Consider the following 21,589-nt stretch of genomic DNA (forward strand, 5'->3'; position numbering starts at 1 on the left):
CTAGCCTGAGCCTCTGATATAAGGCGGGGTGAATGTTGTTTACTCCAAATTTTGACCCCACCGTCCAAATGTTGCAGCAGAAATTGAGGCTCATGAGACCAGGCAACATTTTCTAGTCTTCTATTCAGCAATTTATGGTGAACCTCTGTGTGAATTGTAGCACTTGTAGCACCCACTTCTCTGTTTCTGCTGACAGGAGTTGCACTTATCTCAAATTAGTTTAGCCATTCTTGTCTGACCAGTTTTTCACCAGTGGAAGATGCCACTCACTGGATCGTTTCTCTTTTTCAGACCATTCTTTGTAAACCCTAGAGATGGTTGTGTGGGAAACTCCCAGTTGATGTGCAATTTCAGATATCAGACCAGCCCATCTGCCACTAACAACTCACTTGAATCACTTAACCCTTGTGTGGTGTTCGTATTTTTGTTACTCAGCCAGTGTTCATGGGTCTGGTGGACCCGCTAGAGTTTTGGCTTTCCAAATTAACACTATCAAACAATTTTATGTTAAATTACTCAACAGATGTTTACTTCATCCCAATTACAAGACATATGAACAGCAAACATGGTTAATTTTTTCCCTTTACCTTTGTTAGATCACATTTATGAATTAATGTGCTTCTCGTTTTTCTTTTATATAAAATGTTATAAATAAATCAGTTATAATCAAGTGGAGTGAGTGGAAAGACACAACACATTTACACGTGAAAAAATAATTAATTGTTTGATTTTTCTTTTGAAGAAAAATGAACACGGGTCTCACAGACCCGAACACCATACAAGGGTTAAATCACCATTCTGATCCTCGTCTTGATCATATCTATATACCTAAATGTATTTAATTGCTGCTATGTGTTTGGCTTCTTAAATATTTTCTTACCCCTCACTTACCTGTTCCTCTTCACTGCCCCACTACGCAATAAAAAAAAATCTTAAAAACATAAATATGTAATATTTACAACATCTAGTCACTGGATATCTCTCTTCCTCTTATTCACATCGAGCCTGGAACATCTGGGTTCAGATCCTCTGATGCATACAAATGCACTCGGTGACACACTTGCACCTGCTTTTAATTCTGACCATGTATAATGTGTTTCTTTGTGTTTGTGTGCCTGTATTGTTGTGCAAGTACACTTCTGAGAAAAAGATTTAAATTGCCCTCTTTGCATTTTGCCAAGAAAATGTGCAAATGTACATGCAAATACAGTACAAAAAGGAAAATTCTCCCAAAGCTCTTCCTTGGATGTTAGCTGGCTTGTCTTTTGTTTTCAGTCTGATTCCACACTATTTCGATACTGGCTCTAGGGAGGCCAATCCACGACTGAAGCCACTGACACTTTCCCAATAAGTACTTTTCTGTATTTATAATTCCATCAAGTTTGAAGAGATCCTCAACACTACTGGCTGAAATGCAGCCCCAAACCATGACGGAGCCTCCACCATGTTTACAGATTGATGGAGACATTCACTGTTGTTTCTCCCTCTTGATCTCTTCTGTACATAGTGAACCAAAAATATCTCATTTGGATTCATCATTGATTTGATCGCTTGTCCAGTTTCCTCAAGTGTTCAGCTAACAGCTCTTTGAGAAACACCTTGGTGGTGCAAAATACTATTAAAGAAAAACTGTGAGAGACCTTCAGAAATTGTGGTGTTATTGCTCAAGGCCAACTTAGAAATGACAAGCACGCCTGGCTGCTTAGAAACAAAGTGTAAAGAAATGATGAGTGGTCCAAAACTTTTGCACATTACTGAGGTTATTGTATATCAGTCTGCCTTTAAAAAAAGGTTCCAGATCTCAATAAGACTGTTTAGCTCTTCTTTCCATAAAGACAACATTTGATCACCTCTCCTGTACCTTTAAAGATGAGCTTTTACAACTCAGTATTCATTAATAAAAAAGTGGTTTTATAACCATTAGAATAGGTTCTGGGTTTTTCCAAGAGTAGTCCCAATAAACTGCATAGACAGGGATCACCCTCACTACCTTCTGATGCATACTCAGCCTCTTTGTTCTTTAAGTAGCATTAAAACAAGACAGAAATCACTCAGTTCATAGAAACAAGGCTTGCCCTCTAGTAAGTTTCCAAGGTGGAAAGAGTTAAACAAAGGATTTCATAATGATAATAAAATAGCCACAAGATGGCAGTGTGGTTAAGCCAATCTATTGTTAGAATAGCTGTCAATTTTTTTGTTTTTAATGAGTGAATCTAATATCTCATAAACAGCCAAATTTGACAGCAGCATTTAGGCTATTAGGTGTGTAGAAATGAGAAATGATTAAGTCTTCCCTCAGCTGTCTCACACGAACACGAACCGCTTCTAATAAGTTATAGATGTGTGACTTATTAAAGTGATCTCAGATATGTTTGGCTGCAGCACTTGCATCTTGACGGGAAGAATCAAAGAAGACCCGCTGAGATACAGCTGTTCTTTATTGTATTCCAACTTTGATTTGACGGCAGTGTTTGTTATCACTGACATTTCAAATGTAGCACTGCAAATAGCCACGGGCAAGACATTTTTGGACAGGCCCAGACAAAGGACCAGCAGTGCTGTTGCAATGGTACACTTAAACCCCTGATTCCACTTTTAATGCACAGCTATAAATATTCCACTAGCGAAAACCTGTCCTGTTGTAGCAGCACCCGGGGTATGCGGTCTAGGATGGGCCTATACTATTAATACTGATGATGAAACACATTATGGCCACATGAAGTGATCCCATGTGAAACAGTGTTTGTCTCATCTTTGAAGTAGTTTTTTTTGGCCTATCTCAGAGCACCACATGTTTTCATGACTATGAATTAATAATGAGGTTGGTTCCTACAATATTGATTGTGACAAACTAAGTACAGATTGCTGGGAGGGTAAAACCATCCTCAGGCTGCTTTGTGGTCTGAGGGTAGTCTGTGAAGCCTTTGTTATGTGTGGGGTGGCAAAATCCTAAATGGATTCTCCGGCGTAAACTACACTACCCTGGGTTGAGCTCTTGTTGATACTGTACACAAATCATCTTGTCATGCTGCTTCATGTTCTTCGCTTTTTTTTTCAGTGCATCTTAAGAATCTCAGGCCGATTAACGGTGACAAAAAAAATGAAAGAACAACACACGGGAGCTAATTCCTCATCTGTGATTAAAGTGGGGGAGGTTATTTTTTCTCCTGCAATGTGTACAAAAAAGGGGCATGAGCTGCTCTCTGAGGCTCATCAATAGTGGATAATCTGACGGTGTGAGATAGGCCTCCTTGAATAACAACTACCTGTGTGTGAGTGTGTGTCTGCAAATGTAGGTCTTGTAGTGCTGTTTGCGAAGCTTGCGTTCGATGTGCACGCTTCGGGGTGCACGCACGCTTGCAGGAGCCGCGCGTCACATAAACACGCCTTCGGGTTTTTAACGCGAGCGGGATCCACTGCTCGTCAGATAATCAAGATGAAGCACAGCATTTCAGTAGTGCAGCAGAGAGAACAGCTAAAATGAGAAGAGAATGGAGTGAGTATGACTGAGGGAAATGGATGAGTGCAGTGATAAGCAGGGCTGCCCGGGCCCTGACAGATACACACAGCAGATGGATGACTCTTATCTGGGAGATCACAGAGTGCATACTCACGCCTAGGCCCAGTTACAGAGCCACGATCACACCAGACAGATGAATAGGCCTATCCCCAACCAATCACACTGCACGTACTGTAGACACACACACACAAGTGCACGCGCACACCTACACACACACACAACTTCTTGACAGAATGAACAGATTGCAGCTTCTGCGTTACCTTTTGTGTCTTTGACATTGAAATTCACCTGGAGTCTGGTGTCTCAAGGATATGTGCGAAGAGAGCAGGGAGCAAGGGTGTGGACGGAGATAAGAGAAATCAATTTAATTTCAATCCGAGCAGCAGACGCGAACGCGCGCGAGTTTGTGTCTCCGTGCCGACATGCACACACTGTATGCATGTGCGCCGGCATACAAATTTATCTGTCAAAGAAAGACCCGCATGCACTGTATTCTCACTTTGTTCAGCTTGCCACATTTTTCACTAATTCTCTTAGCGCAAACAATGTCTGTGGCACAGGTTAAGATAGAGCTCGAGTCATAAATACTCAAAACAAATAACATTTTGAACTGTTTTTCTCCCACTGGGACACTTAACCATTAACCAGCTATTACCAAAGACTTTTCAAAGAGTGCTGACAGGTCTACCTTTTAAGACACGGGGACTGTGCTTGCACTCATCTGCTTACATCCTCACTATCCTCTTTTGAAATACAGCTACCCTCCCTGCCAACCACACACGCACGCACATACCCCTTGTTATTTGGAAAGAGCTCTTCTTCAGCAGCTGTTGAATCTCCCAGCTGCGTTTTATTACAAGGGAAAGTGCCAGTCTTGTCTTCAAGGCAGATGGCGGGCTGGCTGGCCCTGTAGACACGTGGCATGTTGGACGACTGCAGACGGTGCTCCATCTCAAAGAAGCCGAAGCTACATTATGTTTGTAGAGTGTTTGCACTAAAAGTCTGCACTCACCTCATTCCCAATCCGCTGTGTGGTGAGCAGGCTGTGTCTGGAATGTGCGCCACGTATGCACCCTTCATGTCAAAGATGTTTTCCAAAGTTGTTCTCCTTTGATAATCACTGGTGTGTGAAGTTCGTGAGTGTCGCACAGCACCTGCTCTCTTTTCATCCATTGTGATGTTTACATTTTTTCGGACCTGTAAGATAATAATTGCAAGGCTTGTTAATCTGCGTGGAAAGCTTTGTCACTGAACACAGGGCAAACAATTCTTGTGAATGTCTTATAGTCTTATTTTCTCTACCCTATAATTTCTTCTTAAGGTGATTTCATGTAATGGTGATGCCCTGGACATGCCCCAGAGCCGCTGGCATGTTCAGACACTCTTCAGTTCATCAATACACTGCATGAAAACCCATCAGGGGGTTAAAATAATAGGTTGTCTTTCCTTGCGGGGACAATACCCTGGCTCTGGAAATGATTGATGGGTCTGAGGTCCCAGGATTCACCAGGAGTTTTTGGTTGGCCTACAGGGATCAATGTCTACCTCACATTTCACATTACCTATCCATTAGGGAAGAAGAGCCACTTGAGGGGGGGCTTTTTGTGGACCAGAAAACCAGCCAATGTTGTTTCCTAATCCTACAGTCTGTCTCCAACAAAATCATCCATCATGCTGGAGTTAACAGGGATAGACTCACGTACACAGAGCAAAAATACCAACCGCAACACTCAGTGAGGGGCTGTTGCTATGACTTTAGCAAGTTGAGGCAGCAGTGTATGAATGCTGGGGAGATAAGAACACAGGATGATGCAGTGAAAGATACTGTACAAATGACGTTAATGAGTGCTTGTGAAGGGTGGAGCTGGTCAGTTTATTGGTGTCCATGGCCAAAGTTGAGAGCACATGGAAACTTGAACCCGGCACACAGTCATGAGTCATTTCCGCAACTGGAAACAGAAGGATGCCTCCAGTGGGGCAGGAAACAAAGGCGCTCTCCTGGATACATTTTGACACACTTTGCCGCCTGTAGATCACATGTGGCTGATACCCAGCTTCTGATAAGGTCAGTGATTTCACATACTCTGCTGGTGTGATGAGGAATCAAACCAGAAAACGTGCATTAAAGATAGATTTAAGCGTTGAAGATTAGAGTGTTCTGAGGCTTTGCCAAGAACTGCCCCCACCATGTGACCTTTTACACACTGGCACACCACATCACCTCATGGGTCTTACAGGGCTGTTGCTCAGAATACACTCAATGTCTGCTTTTGTGTCTTTAGTGCGCCACACTGCGTCAGGGCTCTCCATAAAGCCGGCAATGATGAGAGGCGCCCTAAAAGCTGTTTTAATTTCAAGCTCAAGGCTCCGTTAAAAGGATGGATGTCCTTTACATTCAGTCCTCCCCCCCTTTCTGGTTGCTTTGTCACTGTTGTCATGAGCGCTGGAGCCAGCCAGAGAGGAATCCCTGGAATCTTTTTTGGCTGACCTGGCTCTGAAAAGTAATGGTGACATTGTCCTAGTAGCAGACCCGACTCCTAGATGCTTAATAGTAAATTTCAGTCCCTGCATCATGTGTAAGAATAGTCTGTGGCCCTTCTGGTGCCTCAAAGAAACTAAAAATGAAAAAGAAAAAAACATTCAACAGTGACTGTATGCCCTTCACAGTTTCCATAAAATACGCAATAATTTAAGCATTCTAAAATAATTAGACTGATATAGATTAGTTGCAGTTTACAGCAGAGTGGAGCAGTGAGTTTAACTCAGCAGCAGTGATAGGGTTAACATACCCATATGGTGTACCAAGAGGTTTGGTCCAATGCTGCTGTGGGCCAACAGGAGAGCGAAGGCTGGGTGGGGAAAGAACAGAAGGGAGAGGACAGCGGGGCATACACTCTCCCAACACCTGCACCTGGTCACTTGAATCTCACTCAGTCACCTCCAAACTCACTTTTACGGATCAGCGGACCAACATCTCGATCACATCACGGTGATGGTTGTTGCCATCCAGGTTTAAACTTTTTTCTCTCTCTCTTTTTTTTTTTTTTTTTTTTTTTTGGAAAGAGTGGAAAAGGCGTTAAAGGATTAGTTGTTTCCCCCTCCTCCTTCTCCTCCTCCTTTTTTAAAAAAATATGTTGAGTGAATGCCTTTGGTCAATGGCGACCGATTAGCCTTCGGTTTTTCCTCAGAAGAGGAATTAGCAAACCTATCGGATTGTTTTATGCCTGCGCAGAGCTGCTGACAGAGATTTTCCAGCTCAGCTCCGAGGCGCAAAACGCGAGGAGTGCAGCGGTAACATCCCGCAAGTTTGGGATCTGAAAGCCCGGTATCAAAGGTAGGACATTTAACTTCTCTCTGGTTTAACTTTTAACTCAGGTTTGGTTACTCTGTAGCGTGGTCTGGATGGCAGATGACTGGAGTGCACGCATTTGTAGCCCACGGCTCCTATTTCTGGATGTTGAGTTCACAGGTAAGCGCGCACTCCTCCCGAAAAAAGAACAAGGTTATAGAAATCCTGTAATTATTATTATTTTTCTTTAAATGGAAACCATATAATAACACAGCAGAACTTTAATCTCTACTGCTGATCCCACCCAAGCACAGAAAACCAGCAGGAGTGCCGCCACTTGTACAAATACCACGAAAATCAGGCCATCTCGAACATGTAGTCCCTCGGGCTCAATATAATGGTTTAGTAACACCCACTAATTGCATTTGTAACGATATTTTTAAGGCATTTCAAGTAGACTCACCCTTTAATTATTTTTTCCATCTTCATCTAAATATTGGTAGGTTAAATGTAGCCTTCAGAGTCAGCAGGTCATAGCCATTATGTATTCAAATTAGGGTCAAATATGTTTTCTAATTATTTGTCAGTATCAGTTTATTATTAATATTTTGTATATCATGTTTTTATTTATAAAGTCATAATGTTAATGTTACATGGGCTGACTACAAAAAAAAATCTCACACCATTGTATTTTCATTGGTCTCTACCTCATTTCAAATATCTCACGGTGCATGACGGGTTATTAGCAAGTAATATACGAGGTTTGATAAAAGCGAATAGGAATCAAGCTCCCATGGTGCGTAAATATAGCAATTGTGTGAATATGCCAAGAAGACTGTGAGGTATTCCCAGCAGCTTCTGTTTTAAATTTCTAAATTCTTACCATGTCAGTCATTTCAGTTTCATCAGCTTTTTTATGGCTGCATATTTTTTTGTATTATGTGTGTCAGATAAATGAGTGGCTTATTGTGAAAAAAAAAAACAACAAAACCTTTTGTGAAATCCCACCCCATTTTTGACCATGAATAACTCATTTCCAGGCTTGTACCATGTGCACTGGAGGCCTCGGCTACACATATGTCATAAGGAGGGGGTGAAAAAGCCCGAGGGATAGCTTATAGCCCGAGCAAGGCACACCTTCAGGGAGACAATTTAATGGATGTTATGGACTCAGCTTTTAGTATTCATAATTTATATGGGATCCTCTCAAAGCAAAGTGCAGATGCATAATAAATGTCTGAGTTAAGGTCTAACAGTTAGGCTACGTTTCAACACCCCTAAACTGTCAGAAATTGTTTCGGCCAGGACTACCTGTGTCTTTGAACTGTCATATATTTCATTTCTCAGCTCCTGAAAGTACACTGACATGCTTTGTTGAAAAGACTGAGGGAAAACCAGAGGGACTCATTGATGGGCATCTTCATCATCTTTTTGATACAGTTTTCTAAAAGAAACATGGGCAAAATTTATGCAAAACAAACTGTAATGTGTACAAGATGAAGACCACAAGGCATTAGTCTTCTTTTTCCAACTGACTGTATACTTACAAGTATTATTATACAGTCTTGACACATAACTCACTACGCTTACACTTTAAATAAATAATAGGCCTGTCATATTTTCCAGCGCAGGTGCGAAGATTTGGACGTTGTTCTCTCCTGCCAAACGAGACGTCTTGCCTTGGAAGGCTGCAGGCCAAACTTCTGATCAGAGAGATCAGAGAAAGTGAGAGAGACTAGCTTGCCTGTCCTCCCTTCTTTCTTTTTATGTCTCCCATTTCTCATGGGGCACTCTATAATAATAGTTCATTCGTCTTTCTTCTTTTCGTCCAGATTTAGATCTCTGTGGGCTACCTGCGTGACTGTTACCATGACAGCATCTGGAGCCCAGCTCCTCCTTTTGGCCCTCTGTGTTTGCAGAAGCTTGGGCGTGCAGCAGTCTGCTCCTCGGGTTCGCCTCTCCTTTAAAGGTGAGTTCGTTCAGATTAACTAGAACTCTTCTGTCAGCGGGGATTATCGTAATAGTTTATTGTACTTTTTTGGTTTCTCCCGCAAAGCCACTCGCTTGCGCAAAAACTCACCCATACACCCACGCGCGCATCCGAACTAGCGGTTCTATTTCCTTTTCATGCATATGTAAAGAGCGTATTTCCTGCCACACGTCAAACTGTGCAACGCTGAAAACAAAAGGTGGATATTACGTGTGGATACTGGTAGTGCCCTTCAACAATTTGTCCCCACACCCTGAAATCCACACGCACTACAGTGTGGCCTGTCAGTTCTTTGTTTTTTGACGTCTGACGGTCTGACACAAGAAGGAAACAGCTGAAATTTGATCATGACCTTTTTGAAAGCCAGAGTAGATTTGAGATGGGGCAGATAGTGTTTTCTTTGAAGCTTTTTTTCGCAGGTGTTTGGGATTTTCCCGTGTTGTCTGTTCCCTGTCGTCATTAACTATAATAGCAGAGATTCGTGTTACAAATATGTGGAAGACACCTTTGATCCAAACAATGTCGGATGATTACAGGTATTTTCTGCATCCCTATCATGTTGTCACTTAAACTCGCAGAAAGACACACAAACACACACATGCGGGCATCACACCTGAACTTCGTGTAAGTGAGAATTAGAGGTGTGAGTGAGATTTATAACGTTCCCGAGCGCTTTCATGTGGAGTTGAGTCAGAACCTTCTGTTTGCAGGTCAGGTCTAGGCAGTGCTGACATGCTTGCTTCATTACGTTCTTCTAGTGCAGCGATTTAATGGGAAACATTTATGATTTGGTACAATTTCAAGAAAAGCCACCTGAGGCAGATTAGAGGTGAACTAATCACGGGATCTGTGCTTTATAGCCAGTGCTGTTTTGAATTCAGCTGATTTTGTAACACCAAAGACAGGCTGTTGACAGCTCTTGCATACGGAGACACTTTCCATTTGGGGCTCGAGAAAGTAATTGCTGTGCATTTTTGCGTGACTTTTAACGCTAATCCCCTTTTGGTAAACAGCTTATACATACCAGTGAGTTTTTGCAGCAGTTTGAACAAAGTAGAAGTCTGACCAGTTGCGCAAGCTCGGTCTTGAACTTGATCGTGTTCCTCTCAGAAAAAGGAATTCACATCTGTCAGGAGCTGTCCTTGACAATTTCACTTTCAGGAGGATGTTTGTAGGAGCTGAAAGGTGAACGCTAGATTGTTCGTAAGAGTACGTTCGCAGACTTAAGTCACCCTTCCCCCTAATACCAAACAAAAAAAGGAAAAGAAAAAAGTTGGATTTACTCTGCAATTCTTTTCTGCGACTCCAAGGATTTATTGTTCATTGTTTGTGACAGCGAGTCTCTTTGTTCCCTTGAGGCGCCTGTGGAGGAGGTTTTTGAGGAGGCTGGAGGACATGTGACTCTTCTGAACGAATGAGCCGGGCTGAGTGACACTCTGGGGGTACAGGAGGCCTGGAGAGGAAAGGAACACTACACTGACTTCCCTGCTGCTGGGAAGTTGTATCAGTCATAAGCGCCGAAATGGGAATAACTGTAAATCGGTTGAATTAGTGTTGCTAGAGAGCAGAATCGGCAGTGTAACTGAAGCCATGTTTTAGAATCTTATGCCCTCGCAGTGCTGTCAGCAGTTAGCTCATACTCGAGAGACGTCTGGGACTACAGTAAATGGCAGCAGTCATTAGTGCCTTAGTGACAATATGTTGTCAAGCTGTAACACGAGAGCTCATAGTGGCCCAGCTGTGGCTTCATACTTGAATTGTGTGTCCTTCCCAGTGTTTCCCTGTCAGTGTCAGAATGTTGTCAGGGGGTAAGTGTTTGCTGAATGTTTACCAGATGATGGCAGTACATTGTTTGCTATTTTTGGAGAATGGAGACATGTATAGGGGTGTGGTGTTTCTACATTTAGCCTGTTCAGTGAATCCACTATGACCCAGTGATGTGGCGCTTGTCCAGAAGCTTGTTATCCTGTGTTCACCTCTTGGGAACAGAACCAGACCTCATCCCACCTCTGAGACTCCATCCCATGTTGCCCGGAGATCCGATTGCATAGCTTATTTTTGTTGCACCTTGACTGCATCCTGTTAACACGGGCCTCAAAAGGAAAATGGAAGGTGCTTTGATGTAAATAGAGATTGTGCTTCCTCTTGATTCCCTGTAAGCCCACTTCTAAGGGTCTCTGTGAACATTTGTCAATATATAATCCTGCTGTCTTTACCATGAGTGTGCCATGTCACAGTGTGCACATATGGTGGTCAGAATTTTGCACATGACACAGATGTATGAGCGAGTCTTACTTTGTATGTGTTTAAACTAGTTGTTAGATGAAAGAATGGAAACTTTCAGAAGTAAAGTCCTCCACAGTAGAGTCCATTTGTCTTGCAGCAGATGAAAATAGCCTAATCGGGGTTTTCAGGAGAACAAAAAAGGGGGAAACATTTTTCACTGCATGTCTTAACAGGTTACGCTCTGCTGAACACAAATCTGATCTTAAGAATTAGCCGTGAGTTCCACTGACCGTGTTTCCTAAGGGACTCGCTTTTTCGTCTAACTCCACAGGGCACGCGGTGCCTTAAACTCAATCAGACAGCCAGGACGCATAAAATATTAAGATCTTAAAAGCGAAAATGTTTCCTAAAATGCTCTAAGTTGAGTTATATTTAATCTGTGACACACATTTTCCTGCACACAAGTGAGAAGTATGCTGTTTAAGGGACCATAAGTTCATCCAAGTCTGTAATGAAACATGGTAAAAGCATAAAAGGAATAATATGACTGGATTTTCTCCACATGACGCTGGTTTTTCCGAGTGGCGAAGTTGTAATTATTTTTTAACAAACTGGCAACACTTTCCAAACAGAACTGATGGACACAAGAGCGGCACGACCCTTCAGCTTCACCTTCAATACCAGCGATTACCGTGTACTTCTGATGGATCAGGACCAGGGACGTCTGTACTTGGGCAGCCGGGAGTACCTGGTGGCTCTGGACATGCACAATGTTAACAAGGAGCCACTCATAGTGTGTATAAATTCCTTTCTTCCTCAATCCGCTCTGCCATTTGGTATGTGGTATTTAGTCTCAGAGTGCATTGATCCTTAATAATTCACTGTTTGGGGCTATTTGTGCTTTTGGAACAACAGATCCACTGGCCAGCATCTGCTAAGAGAAAGGGAGAATGTCAGATGACAGGAAAGGGAAAACAGGTAGCGTCAAGTATTTACATCCTGTTCTTTCAAAAAAGTTGGAGGCTCCTGCTTTCAAGATACAGTGTTTGGATTCCATTTGTCTTACTCTCCTTTGTCAGGGTGAATGTGCCAACTTTGTGCGGTTGATAGAGCCGTGGAACCGCACCCACCTCTACACTTGTGGAACAGGAGCGTACCAACCCATCTGCACATTCATCAACAGAGGCTGGAGGGCAGAGGTGAACAAGACGATTACCGTTCCCTTAGAGGCATTTACAGCAAAACCCCTCCAGCTTTGTCCTCGCTAAATATTTCACAGCTACCACCCGGGGCGCTGATTTGTTTATGATTTCCCATGCTCCCTTGTGATGTCTTAGCGGTCTATTTTCATGCATACTGACTATCTAATCTGCCTCTGCAGGACTACCTGTTTAGGCTGGTCCCTGGGTATGTGGATTCGGGGAAGGGAAAATGTTCCTATGATCCCAAACAGGAGAATGTTGCAGTTTTGATCAGTAAGACATGACTGATTTATAGCCAGAAAAAAACCCACTAAATTCCTTCTCAAACTCCTTAAGCTACTGTTTTACCACCCTGTTTTTTTACTGTCCCACCTGTGCAGATGGTAATCTATATGCAGGGGTACATATCGACTTCATGAGTACAGATGCTGCTGTGTTTAGGACCATGGGAGGAAGAACGGCAATCAGGACAGAGCAGTATGACTCCAGATGGCTCAACGGTGAGTAAGTGTGGGTCTGAGTAGGTAAATATTACTGATTACAGGTTATTGCTCCGTTCATTTTTTTGACAACCACTTGCCTCAATCCTCTCTCTGCTTATCTGTTTTTATCCTCCAGAGCCTGTGTTTATTCGAATCCAGCAGATCCCTGACAGTGCAGAAAAGAATGACGACAAACTGTACTTCTTTTTCCGAGAGAAGAGTCTAGACTCCAGCGGCGGGGCGAGTCCCACTGTTTTAGCCAGGGTGGGAAGAGTGTGTCTGGTGAGCCAAAGCACACTGCGCAAGTTGTGAAACTATAAGCAGCTCACCTTTTTAATATAAAATGCATTGACCTAATTTCTTTCCTGTCTAGAATGACGAAGGAGGACAGAAGTCCCTGGTGAACCGCTGGACGACGTTCCTGAAGGCTCGTCTTATCTGTTCGGTGATAGGAGAAGACGGAGTGGAGACACGATTTGACGAACTACGTAAAGTCATAATAAAATAAGCACTGTGTTTAAACTGGTTGCATTATAACTTGCCTATAGCGTTATTGATTTGCATGTCATTCTTTTAATAGGGGATGTGTTTATACAGCCAACGCAGGATGAACGAAACCCTATGGTGTACGTTCTCTTCACTACAGCAGGGTGAGACATATTTGGAGACTCGCCCAATGAATTCACTTCTCATTCAATCTCATTAACTCAGTTTTTATTTTCACACATTTTTGTGGACATAACTTAATTTCATGGGTAGGGTGCAAGCTGTCTCCTACCTCTACTTATTACCTTAATTGTCTGTTTGTGCTCAAGCTCTGTGTTCAAGGGATCAGCAGTCTGTGTTTACTCGATGGCTGATATCCGCAACGTATTCAACGGACCGTTTGCCCACAAACATGGCCATAATTATCAATGGACAGAGTACACTGGCAAGATTCCCTACCCAAGGCCTGGAACGGTAGGTTTCTGTCACGTAATGTCCAAAATGACACAATGGAATAAAACCCAGATGCTGAAATTTAAATCAAAAGGAAGTCACCAGATGATGCACACGAAATCTCCCCTCCTTTTTTTTTCCACCCAGTGTCCGGGAGGAACCTTCACTCCTGGTATCCGATCCTCAAAGAACTTTTCAGATGAGGCTGTGAATTTCATCAGAGCCCATCCCCTCATGTTTCATTCAGTTTACCCTATCCATCGCCGCCCCCTGGTGGTGAGAACTGGTGTGGACTATAGGTACACTGCCCTGGTGGTGGATCAGGTGGATGCTGTTGATGGGCGCTATGAAGTGCTCTTCCTGGGGACAGGTGAGACAACTTCAGGGATGATTGCACATGCTCGGTTGAAGTTGATTTCTTTCTTTTTTTTCATGCAAATGTTGTTTTTGATCATAATTCATTCATACTTCTAGATCGAGGCACTGTGCAAAAGGTAATAGTTTTGCCTAAGGACCCAACAAGCATGGAGGAGTTGACACTAGAGGAAGTGGAGGTTTTTCGGGTATGTCTAAATGTGTGGTCCTAAAAAGTACACAGTGCAGTGTGGTCTAAGAAAAGGGGTCATTTATTTTTACATTTTTCTTTTTTTAATACGTTTTTAGACCAGAGCACCAGTCAAGACTATGAAAATATCATCTAAAAGAGTAAGACAAATCTAACCTGGTCATATACATTTCTTTGCATGTATTAAAACAAATGCCCCACAGACACTTGCTGAGTTTTTTGTTTGTTTTTTTTGCTTGTGTTGCCACAGCAACAGCTGTACGTGTCATCAGACGCAGGGCTGACCCAAGTGTCGCTTCACCGCTGCGGGGTGTACGGCAGGGCCTGCTCTGACTGCTGTCTGGCTCGGGACCCCTACTGTGCCTGGGATGGAGAGAGTTGCTCTGCTTTCACGCCATCAACCAAAAGGTTAGGGACGTCTCACAAACCTCTATACTATAAAGTAAGGATGTGACAATATAACGTCAAATTTCAATGAATTTGAATTTGAATTCTGTCTCAGGAGAAGCAGAAGACAGGACGTTAAACACGGCGACCCGCTGAGGCAGTGCAGAGGCTTTAACGCCAAAGGTGTGGCAATTTTATGTGTTTTTAAAATGATGTAAACTTCAAAATTTAGCATTTTTTTTAACTTAATTTTTTTTTACCATTTAAATGTCCAGTTGAGAAACGTCTGAGAGAGACAGTGCAGTTTGGAGTAGAGGGCAGCAGCACCTTCTTGGAGTGTCAGCCTCGTTCTCCCCAGGCCACAGTAAAGTGGCTCTTCCAGAGAGAAGGAAAGAGGAAAGTGGTGAGGAAGAGCAATCTTTTTTCTTTTTCCTTTTTTTTTTAAAGATGCAAAAGGAATCACTTCACTTTTTGGTAACTATCTTTATTGCTTTTATTGCTGAGAGTTTATTTTTTTCCAGTAAGTATCGAGGTTTGTGATCACTGGCAACAAAGAAAAAAAGTCCCTTCTTCCAGCTTAGAAATAGCCACACAATGCTGTAAGCAACAGCAGACCCTGTGTATATAAAGCAAAATAATTTTACATATTAAAATAAGAACACATGCATTTTGCTACCTTTTATATAAGAGGCTGTTTCTGTGTTTCCACAGGACAATTATTTGCCCTATTATTTAAAATTATTATTTAAACTTGTTCCCTTTCTTTGACTTATCTGCTGTTTCACCCTTTTTCCTTCAGCTCAACCGTGCCGGAGGGGTTGTTAAGACCAACCACGGCATCCTTCTGAAGTCTCTCAACCAAACAGACGCTGGGCTCTACCACTGCCTCGCCACTGAAAACAACTTTAAACACACGGTGACCCGCATTGCGCTGCGCATCCTTGACCGAGACATCGTTTTAGCTCTCACCGCTCAAGACGAGGACGAAGAGCCAAAAACCCATCAGACACGGCCATACTCGCAGTCCTCCCTCGCCTCTACACCATTCCCGCCTGAGATTAGACTGATCAACCAGTACTGTCAGTCCTACTGGGAACAAATCAGTCCCAAACAGCAGCAGCAGCGTAAGCGCACCAGCCGCAGGCACACAGAAAGCCAGGACCAAGGGCTCGGCTAGGAGACGGGACCAACACTGTCCGGCACTGGCCTGTATAGACTTTATGGTGGACTTTCATTTGACACATCTTTGGGTGTCACTTCTATTCATTAGGCAGGCGATGCTGTCTTTCTGTCCTTAACGTGTATTGGTGGTTTTGCAAACGCCAGCCCAGTAAATACATATGAAATATATTTTACACTACTGATGACCACATTCTAAGTTGTAGCATACATTTCTATTCTCCAAAACACAGCTGTATTACCAATGTGGTTAAAAAAAATGAATGAATAACAGACTGCACATTGGGGTTGATCACATATTTCACACACACTTTGGTGTTGATTTGGACAAAGAATGACTGTGATGTAAAGTATATGTAAGATATAGCTAACGGGCTCCAACACGCAAAAACACAAGTATGTTCTCTTTTAAGTATCTTGAAACAGAAATGTAATATATTGATTGTGAATATAATATATAAGGTCGTGATGCAGTCATTGGATTGCTCTTGCATAACGATGACAAGAATGCATATTTTGCATGCGTACTGTTGTTGTTTGTTGCAAGTTGTACATTTAACTGTTCTGTTTTCTGGTGTGTTACGATGTTTGTAAGGTGTATTGTTTTATGTTAAGCTAATTCCATTGGATTTTGTCATACAATGACTCCCTTACTGTCCTGTGCATTAGTGACCTACAGTATGTGAGTATTGAGGCTATGTATAGCGTACAGTGTTCTTCCAGTCATGCACTTTGTAGGTGGTGGTATTTGAGGGAACTGGGGATTTTTGCACAGATGTTTGAGAATATGATACAGGAACCTACTTTTTTTTATGTATAGTATGTTATAAAAATGGGAACGAAACTGGCTCAGATTTAGTATTGTTGGTGTTCTGTCATAAGCTGTAGTCACAGGTTGGTTTTTGGGTTTGTGTCTTTTTTAAATGGCTCTTTAAGCATATTTTCCACTCGGAGCCGCTTTTCACCTCTGCTATGTGTTGTGATGCTGATGAATCCTACACTGGAAGTGTTAGAAAAAAATATAAGCATTTCAGAATTCTCATCAATTTGTTCCTTTCAATCTTTCATATTGAAATATTTCTTTCATTTTATTTCATTTTTTTTACGAATCCCCTACAAACAGTACTTTATCACATATCCAAGCTATACTCCAGTTTGCAGTTAACAAATCTGTAACAGATCATCGCATGTAACAGTGTAACAGTTCATGGGGTTAAAACAAACATCAGAACTCAAGCAAGTGGAAAATTCACAAAAAACAAGAACAGCTAGATCAGTCATCCCATTCATCGTCATCATCATCGTCATCCCCACCGTCATCTTCACTTTCATCTGAAAGACAGAACAAATATAAAGTGTTTGTAGCTCTGATGGTTTAACTCATGCATGCATACACTCACGCACCACTTTATTAGGTACACCTAGCTCGCACTGGTTTGGACCCCCTTTTTCCTTCAGAACTGCTTTAGTTTTTCAGCAAGTTACTGGAAAGATTTCACAGAGATTTTGATCCATATTTGCATGATAGCATCATACAGTTCCTGCAGATTTGTCAGCTTCACATCCATGACGCAAATCTCCTGTTCCACCACATTACAAAGGTGAGCTATTGGAATGAGATCAGAGCTTGGGAAGTGACGCCTAGTGTGGTCTTCTGCTGCTGCAGCTCATCTTCTTCAAGATTGGAGTTTGGATGTGTTCAGAGATGCTCCTACCTTGATTGCAGCTAGTGAGTATTTCTGTTACTGCTGCCTTCCTAACAGCTCAAAGCAGTCTGGCCATTCTCCTCTAACTTTAACGAGACATGTTTGCCCCAGAGGTTTGCTCCTGCTACCCAGCAGTTCATCCAAATAACTTCCTGATATTTTGTACGTGAACCAGAGATGATTGTGCAGGAAAACATCAGTATATCAGCGGTTTATGCAACACTCTGACCAGCCCATTCGGCACCAACACCAAAACATGTCATATCCGCTTACTTAAATCACCTTTCTTCATTATCCTGATGCTCAGTTTGAGCTTCAGTAGGTGGTCTTGCCTACATGCCTAAATGTACTGATTTAGTGCTATGAGATTGGATGATTAGATATTTGCATTAATAAGCAGCTGAACAGGTGTACCTAATAAAGAGACCAGAGTGTACATAAAAAGATGTTACTGGTAGTGTAATATTTACCAGAGGAATGGATGACTTTGCTTCTCTTCTGCATGACCATCATGAGAGCACCGACAATGCCTTCACCTGACTCTGCTGATGCAGGTGGAGCTGGATTAGGGTCGTCTATTACCTGTAATACACAACACCACAGGAGGACAAAATGTAAACGTCAGTACGCTCTACAAATATCTCGGCATGTTGCAGCATGAAAATCAAGACGTTTGACTTATGTAACAGATGTTCTTGAGAAAGCCGAGTTTCTTTACATTTCTCAGTTTTTTCCCGAGTCGGATCTGATCCAGCAAAGCTCCTCTGCTGTCTCCTCCACCAACGGAAGCGGAAGTAGGTCGTGCTGCACCGCCAGATATGGGAGGAGGAGGAGGGAAATCTGAAGAAACTGAAGTTTGGGGAGGTGGCGGTGGTGGTGGTGGAGGAGGAGGAGGTGGGCCCCCTCCCCCTCCTCCTCCTCCTCCTCCTCCACCACCAACCCCTCTGCTGGGTGTAGACGGGACAGGAGGAGGTGGAAAACCTGCGGAGCGCTGGCTTGGTGGTGGAGGAGGAGGAGCGCCGTGGGAAGACATGGGAGGTGGGGCATGAGGAGACCTTGAAGATGGAGGAGGTGGAGCATGTGATGGCGGGGGTGGCGGAGGGCCGCTTCGGCTTGATGGAGGAGGGGGTGGTAAAGATCCACGAGAAGGAGGTGGCTGGGGAGGCGGGCCTGCTCGCTGTGAATGACCTGGAATGGGAGGCAGGGGGCCAGAACGGCCTCGCTGGGGTGGAGGGGTTGGAGCAGAGGGGCTAGAGCCTGGTAGCGGAGGGAGGGGCCCCTGTCTGCCAGGTGGAGGAGGTGGAGGTCCTGTAGCTACAATTGAGTGGAAGAAGGTATAAACATATATTACAACTCATCCACGGTTTAACAACGAGATCAGCCTGTTTGGAACAGTGAGATAGTTAACTGAGTCAAAAACGAGGCAGTGAGAGTCTAACCTGATCTGTTCACCTCCCTTTTGACTGCCTCCATCCCTCCTGACTGTTCAATTACATTATAGATGAGCTGAGAGGTTCTTTCATCCCTCATTTCAGCTTCACTAATGCCAGCTTGAGACAGCAGCCGCATCAGGTCAGGGTCCAGGTTGTTAGGGTCCCACCCCACATGACTTACATGCCTGACGGAAGGAAAGAAGAAGGAAACAGTTTATTGAAGTTAAATTTAAACAACAAAATATGAACATTGCTCTAAAACCTCTGATAAAACTTCATTTTCAGCGAGTCATACACTTACTTAAATCCACTAGGTGCTCCTATGTCTGCTTTGGAGAGCTTGGGGCCTTTTTTCTGCTTCTTCTTCTTGTCCTTCTTTCCTTTGCCTGTCGCAGCAGAGGCAGCAGCAGGTGTAGGCACCGAGCGATAGCGTGAAGACTGGATATCTGGGTTTTGAATGTCCACTGTGGCCATGTGAAAAGAAGGAGGGCCACTAGGTCCTGTTTTTGGAAGACGTCCAGATTAGCACACTGGTTAATATGTTCCTAGTATGTTTCATTTTATGTATCAATAGTAAAAGGTACACAGCAAAGACAGCAGTTGCACACCTTTTTCAGGTGGGAGTGGAGGCAGGGAACTTCTGTCTGCAGTGAAAGAAAACAGAAAATTATATGTAGCACTACAGTTTGCCACGTTTACACAGCATACTGTTTTGAAGTTTTTGCCATCTTACCACTAGTGTGCGGGGGGCGCTGTTTCTTATCTGTGAGAGAGGTGAGAGAAACCATTTTGCATAAACCCCACACACAGCCGTTGAAACAAATGAACGACTTGTTGTTTCATATATAACCACGTATCAGCCTGGAAGCGATTTTTTTCTAAGAGTACTAGAATAGGGTACTTGATAAAAAAAAAAAAAAACTTCCTCATTTAATGTGATTTTAATGTTTGTTTGTTTTTCCCCCACAGTGCTTTCTCAAACATATATATTAATCTCAAACCATCTATACACAAATAAATTGTGAGTAAGTGGTAACCATAATATTTCAAATGTATTCTTTGCTTTCCCATTCTAAAATGAGACATCAAAGCAGTGAAAGGCTGTGGCCTCACTGACCTTGACGGGTGTTTCTTTGGTTGATTTTTTCCTGAACAGCAGTTTGGAATATGTCTGCTTCCTGCAGATCACAGAAGTTCAGTCCGACCTGGCAGTCCTACAGTGTATAACAAACGCACACAGAATCAAGATTGATGATTTTTGACCCATAGTGATGATTACACCAGAAGTAATTGCACCACATCACATCATAATTACAGCTTTAAGATGAGCTAAAACAAGGGGTGTGCTTACATCAGCAGGAAAGGTATGAAAGAATGGCTTTGGGGCTGAGTACACAATTTGGTTGTAGAGCTCCTGCTCCCAAACCACACTCCCGACCTGTAAAAAGAGTGAATTAATATGTCGGTCTTGTGAGATTAGAAACTTAATCTAAGCTATCTAATACGGGACCCATTATGTAGGGGGTTACCTTTAAATCAAACATCCGTATGAAATAGGAGCGCTGAGGGTTGTCTTTGACGAAACAGGCCACCCCAGTGTGCTGCAAGCTCCACATGGATGAACTGTTAGGTAGAGCCATGAACAGCTGTGCGACTGCGGTGGCCATGGACTGAACACATAGACAAGACAGACAATGAAAAGAGCTCAGAGCTGATAGGAAACTTGAGAGCTCTTTATTACAGTTCATATGTAAATTTGCAGCTTTGCAGTGAGAATAAACTTCCTCATCTGCTTTCATTTGTTCAGATAAGGCTTAAAGTTTGTGATGCTCCTAGTTTTTCAATGCAGCCTTCTACGTAATTAAAATGTGTAGCTTGTGCACATCTAGTGTTTTGTTATTATGGTGGGGTCACAACTGTAAACGCTATTGTTTACCTCAGAGGCCAAAAGCAAGAACTGAACAAGGCCAAAGCTGAGCATAGTGACTAATTCTGACAGCAGAGGAAGAATTGGTTCAGCCACCATTTCCTGTTACAGCTACCTACTTTTTGATGACCTAATGTCAGCAAATAATGCTTGAATTCACAAAAACTATCAACAGATTTCAAAAATATAGAGTAAAATAAGACAGGCCTTCAAATGGACCAAAAATAAAGCGACTAAAAGCATTAAGAAAATAATCTGCCAAAAGAGAGTTGAGAAAATGATGGTACAACAATGCTGTGTTAAAAGTATAACAGTCCCCAACCCATTGTTAAACTGTGCATCAATTAGAATGATGTGTACTCCAGTGTACGCCGCCTTCTTTTAAGGTAAACGCTTTTAACGAAAAGGATACAAGTCAAGACAGATAAAGCAGAGCGACATTCTTTCAGTTGGTAATCCCCTCCCGGGTCAGCTAAGAACTTACAGCACACCTTCTGCCCAGCAGCTCCTCCAGCTTGTCATTCTCCTGTGGGCTCAGCAGAAAGCTTTGAGTGCTCTCTGTTTTAGTTTTAGATCCACGACTCATAGTCCTGTGATAAAACCGGTTATCCTAAACTACTGTATGCACGGCATTTGAACAAGCGCCCTTGCAACAGAATACTCTCTATAGTTAGCTCTACAGTCAAGGAAGTTTCTCTTCTCCCTTCTTTGCACACATCAACTCAAAGCCGGAAATGAACGACC

General features: G+C 42.8%; 2 protein-coding genes across 5 annotated transcripts; one reads left to right on the forward strand and one right to left on the reverse strand.

Moving 5' to 3' along the window:
- The first annotated feature begins 6,710 nt into the window (after positions 1–6,710).
- LOC146684592 (semaphorin-3F-like) lies at positions 6,711–16,821 on the forward strand. Of its 3 annotated transcripts, none has more exons than XM_085442783.1 (19): positions 6,711–6,854; positions 8,436–8,534; positions 8,642–8,778; positions 11,658–11,818; positions 11,941–12,003; positions 12,105–12,224; positions 12,407–12,500; positions 12,608–12,727; positions 12,846–12,991; positions 13,083–13,197; positions 13,290–13,359; positions 13,525–13,669; positions 13,796–14,018; positions 14,123–14,211; positions 14,312–14,353; positions 14,464–14,621; positions 14,716–14,783; positions 14,876–15,003; positions 15,400–16,821. In XM_085442783.1, exons 3-19 carry the CDS (start codon positions 8,679–8,681, stop codon positions 15,775–15,777), a joined length of 2,220 nt encoding a protein of 739 aa, XP_085298909.1. In that variant the 5' UTR covers positions 6,711–6,854; positions 8,436–8,534; positions 8,642–8,678; the 3' UTR covers positions 15,778–16,821. The 3 variants fall into 3 exon arrangements, with proteins under 3 accessions (XP_085298909.1, XP_085298910.1, XP_085298908.1); XM_085442784.1 differs by having other exon boundaries at positions 6,725–6,854; positions 8,418–8,534; XM_085442782.1 differs by having other exon boundaries at positions 6,791–6,854; positions 8,441–8,534.
- Positions 16,822–21,560, reverse strand: LOC146684593 (actin nucleation-promoting factor WAS-like). Of its 2 annotated transcripts, none has more exons than XM_085442785.1 (11): positions 21,330–21,560; positions 20,448–20,588; positions 20,270–20,356; positions 20,036–20,132; positions 19,652–19,681; positions 19,527–19,562; positions 19,220–19,418; positions 18,925–19,103; positions 18,204–18,799; positions 17,956–18,067; positions 16,822–17,111 (listed from the first exon to the last, which is right to left on the reverse strand). In XM_085442785.1, the coding sequence occupies exons 1-11, from the start codon at positions 21,429–21,431 to the stop codon at positions 17,053–17,055; spliced, it is 1,638 nt and encodes a 545-aa protein (XP_085298911.1). In that variant the 5' UTR covers positions 21,432–21,560; the 3' UTR covers positions 16,822–17,052. The 2 variants fall into 2 exon arrangements, with proteins under 2 accessions (XP_085298911.1, XP_085298912.1); XM_085442786.1 differs by having other exon boundaries at positions 21,337–21,389.
- Positions 21,561–21,589: the final 29 nt, after the last annotated feature.

Source organism: Copadichromis virginalis, linkage group LG20 (assembly GCF_057382275.1).
Source record: "Copadichromis virginalis isolate Kocher_CV1m ecotype Utaka linkage group LG20, C_Virginalis_male_GT1.1, whole genome shotgun sequence".
Classification (NCBI taxonomy): Eukaryota; Metazoa; Chordata; class Actinopteri; order Cichliformes; family Cichlidae; genus Copadichromis; species Copadichromis virginalis.

Coding starts and splice junctions, on each gene's coding strand:
- LOC146684592 (XM_085442783.1), top strand. CDS start 8,679: ATGACAGCATCTGGAGCCCAGCTCCTCCTTTTGGCCCTCTGTGTTTGC. Junction 12,992..13,082: donor GGGTGGGAAGAGTGTGTCTG/GTGAGCCAAAGC, acceptor TTTCCTGTCTAG/AATGACGAAGGAGGACAGAA. Junction 14,212..14,311: donor AGGAAGTGGAGGTTTTTCGG/GTATGTCTAAAT, acceptor ATACGTTTTTAG/ACCAGAGCACCAGTCAAGAC.
- LOC146684593 (XM_085442785.1), bottom strand. CDS start 21,431: ATGAGTCGTGGATCTAAAACTAAAACAGAGAGCACTCAAAGCTTTCTG. Junction 19,563..19,651: donor GCGCCCCCCGCACACTAGTG/GTAAGATGGCAA, acceptor CTTTCACTGCAG/ACAGAAGTTCCCTGCCTCCA. Junction 19,419..19,526: donor TCCACTCCCACCTGAAAAAG/GTGTGCAACTGC, acceptor TTCCAAAAACAG/GACCTAGTGGCCCTCCTTCT.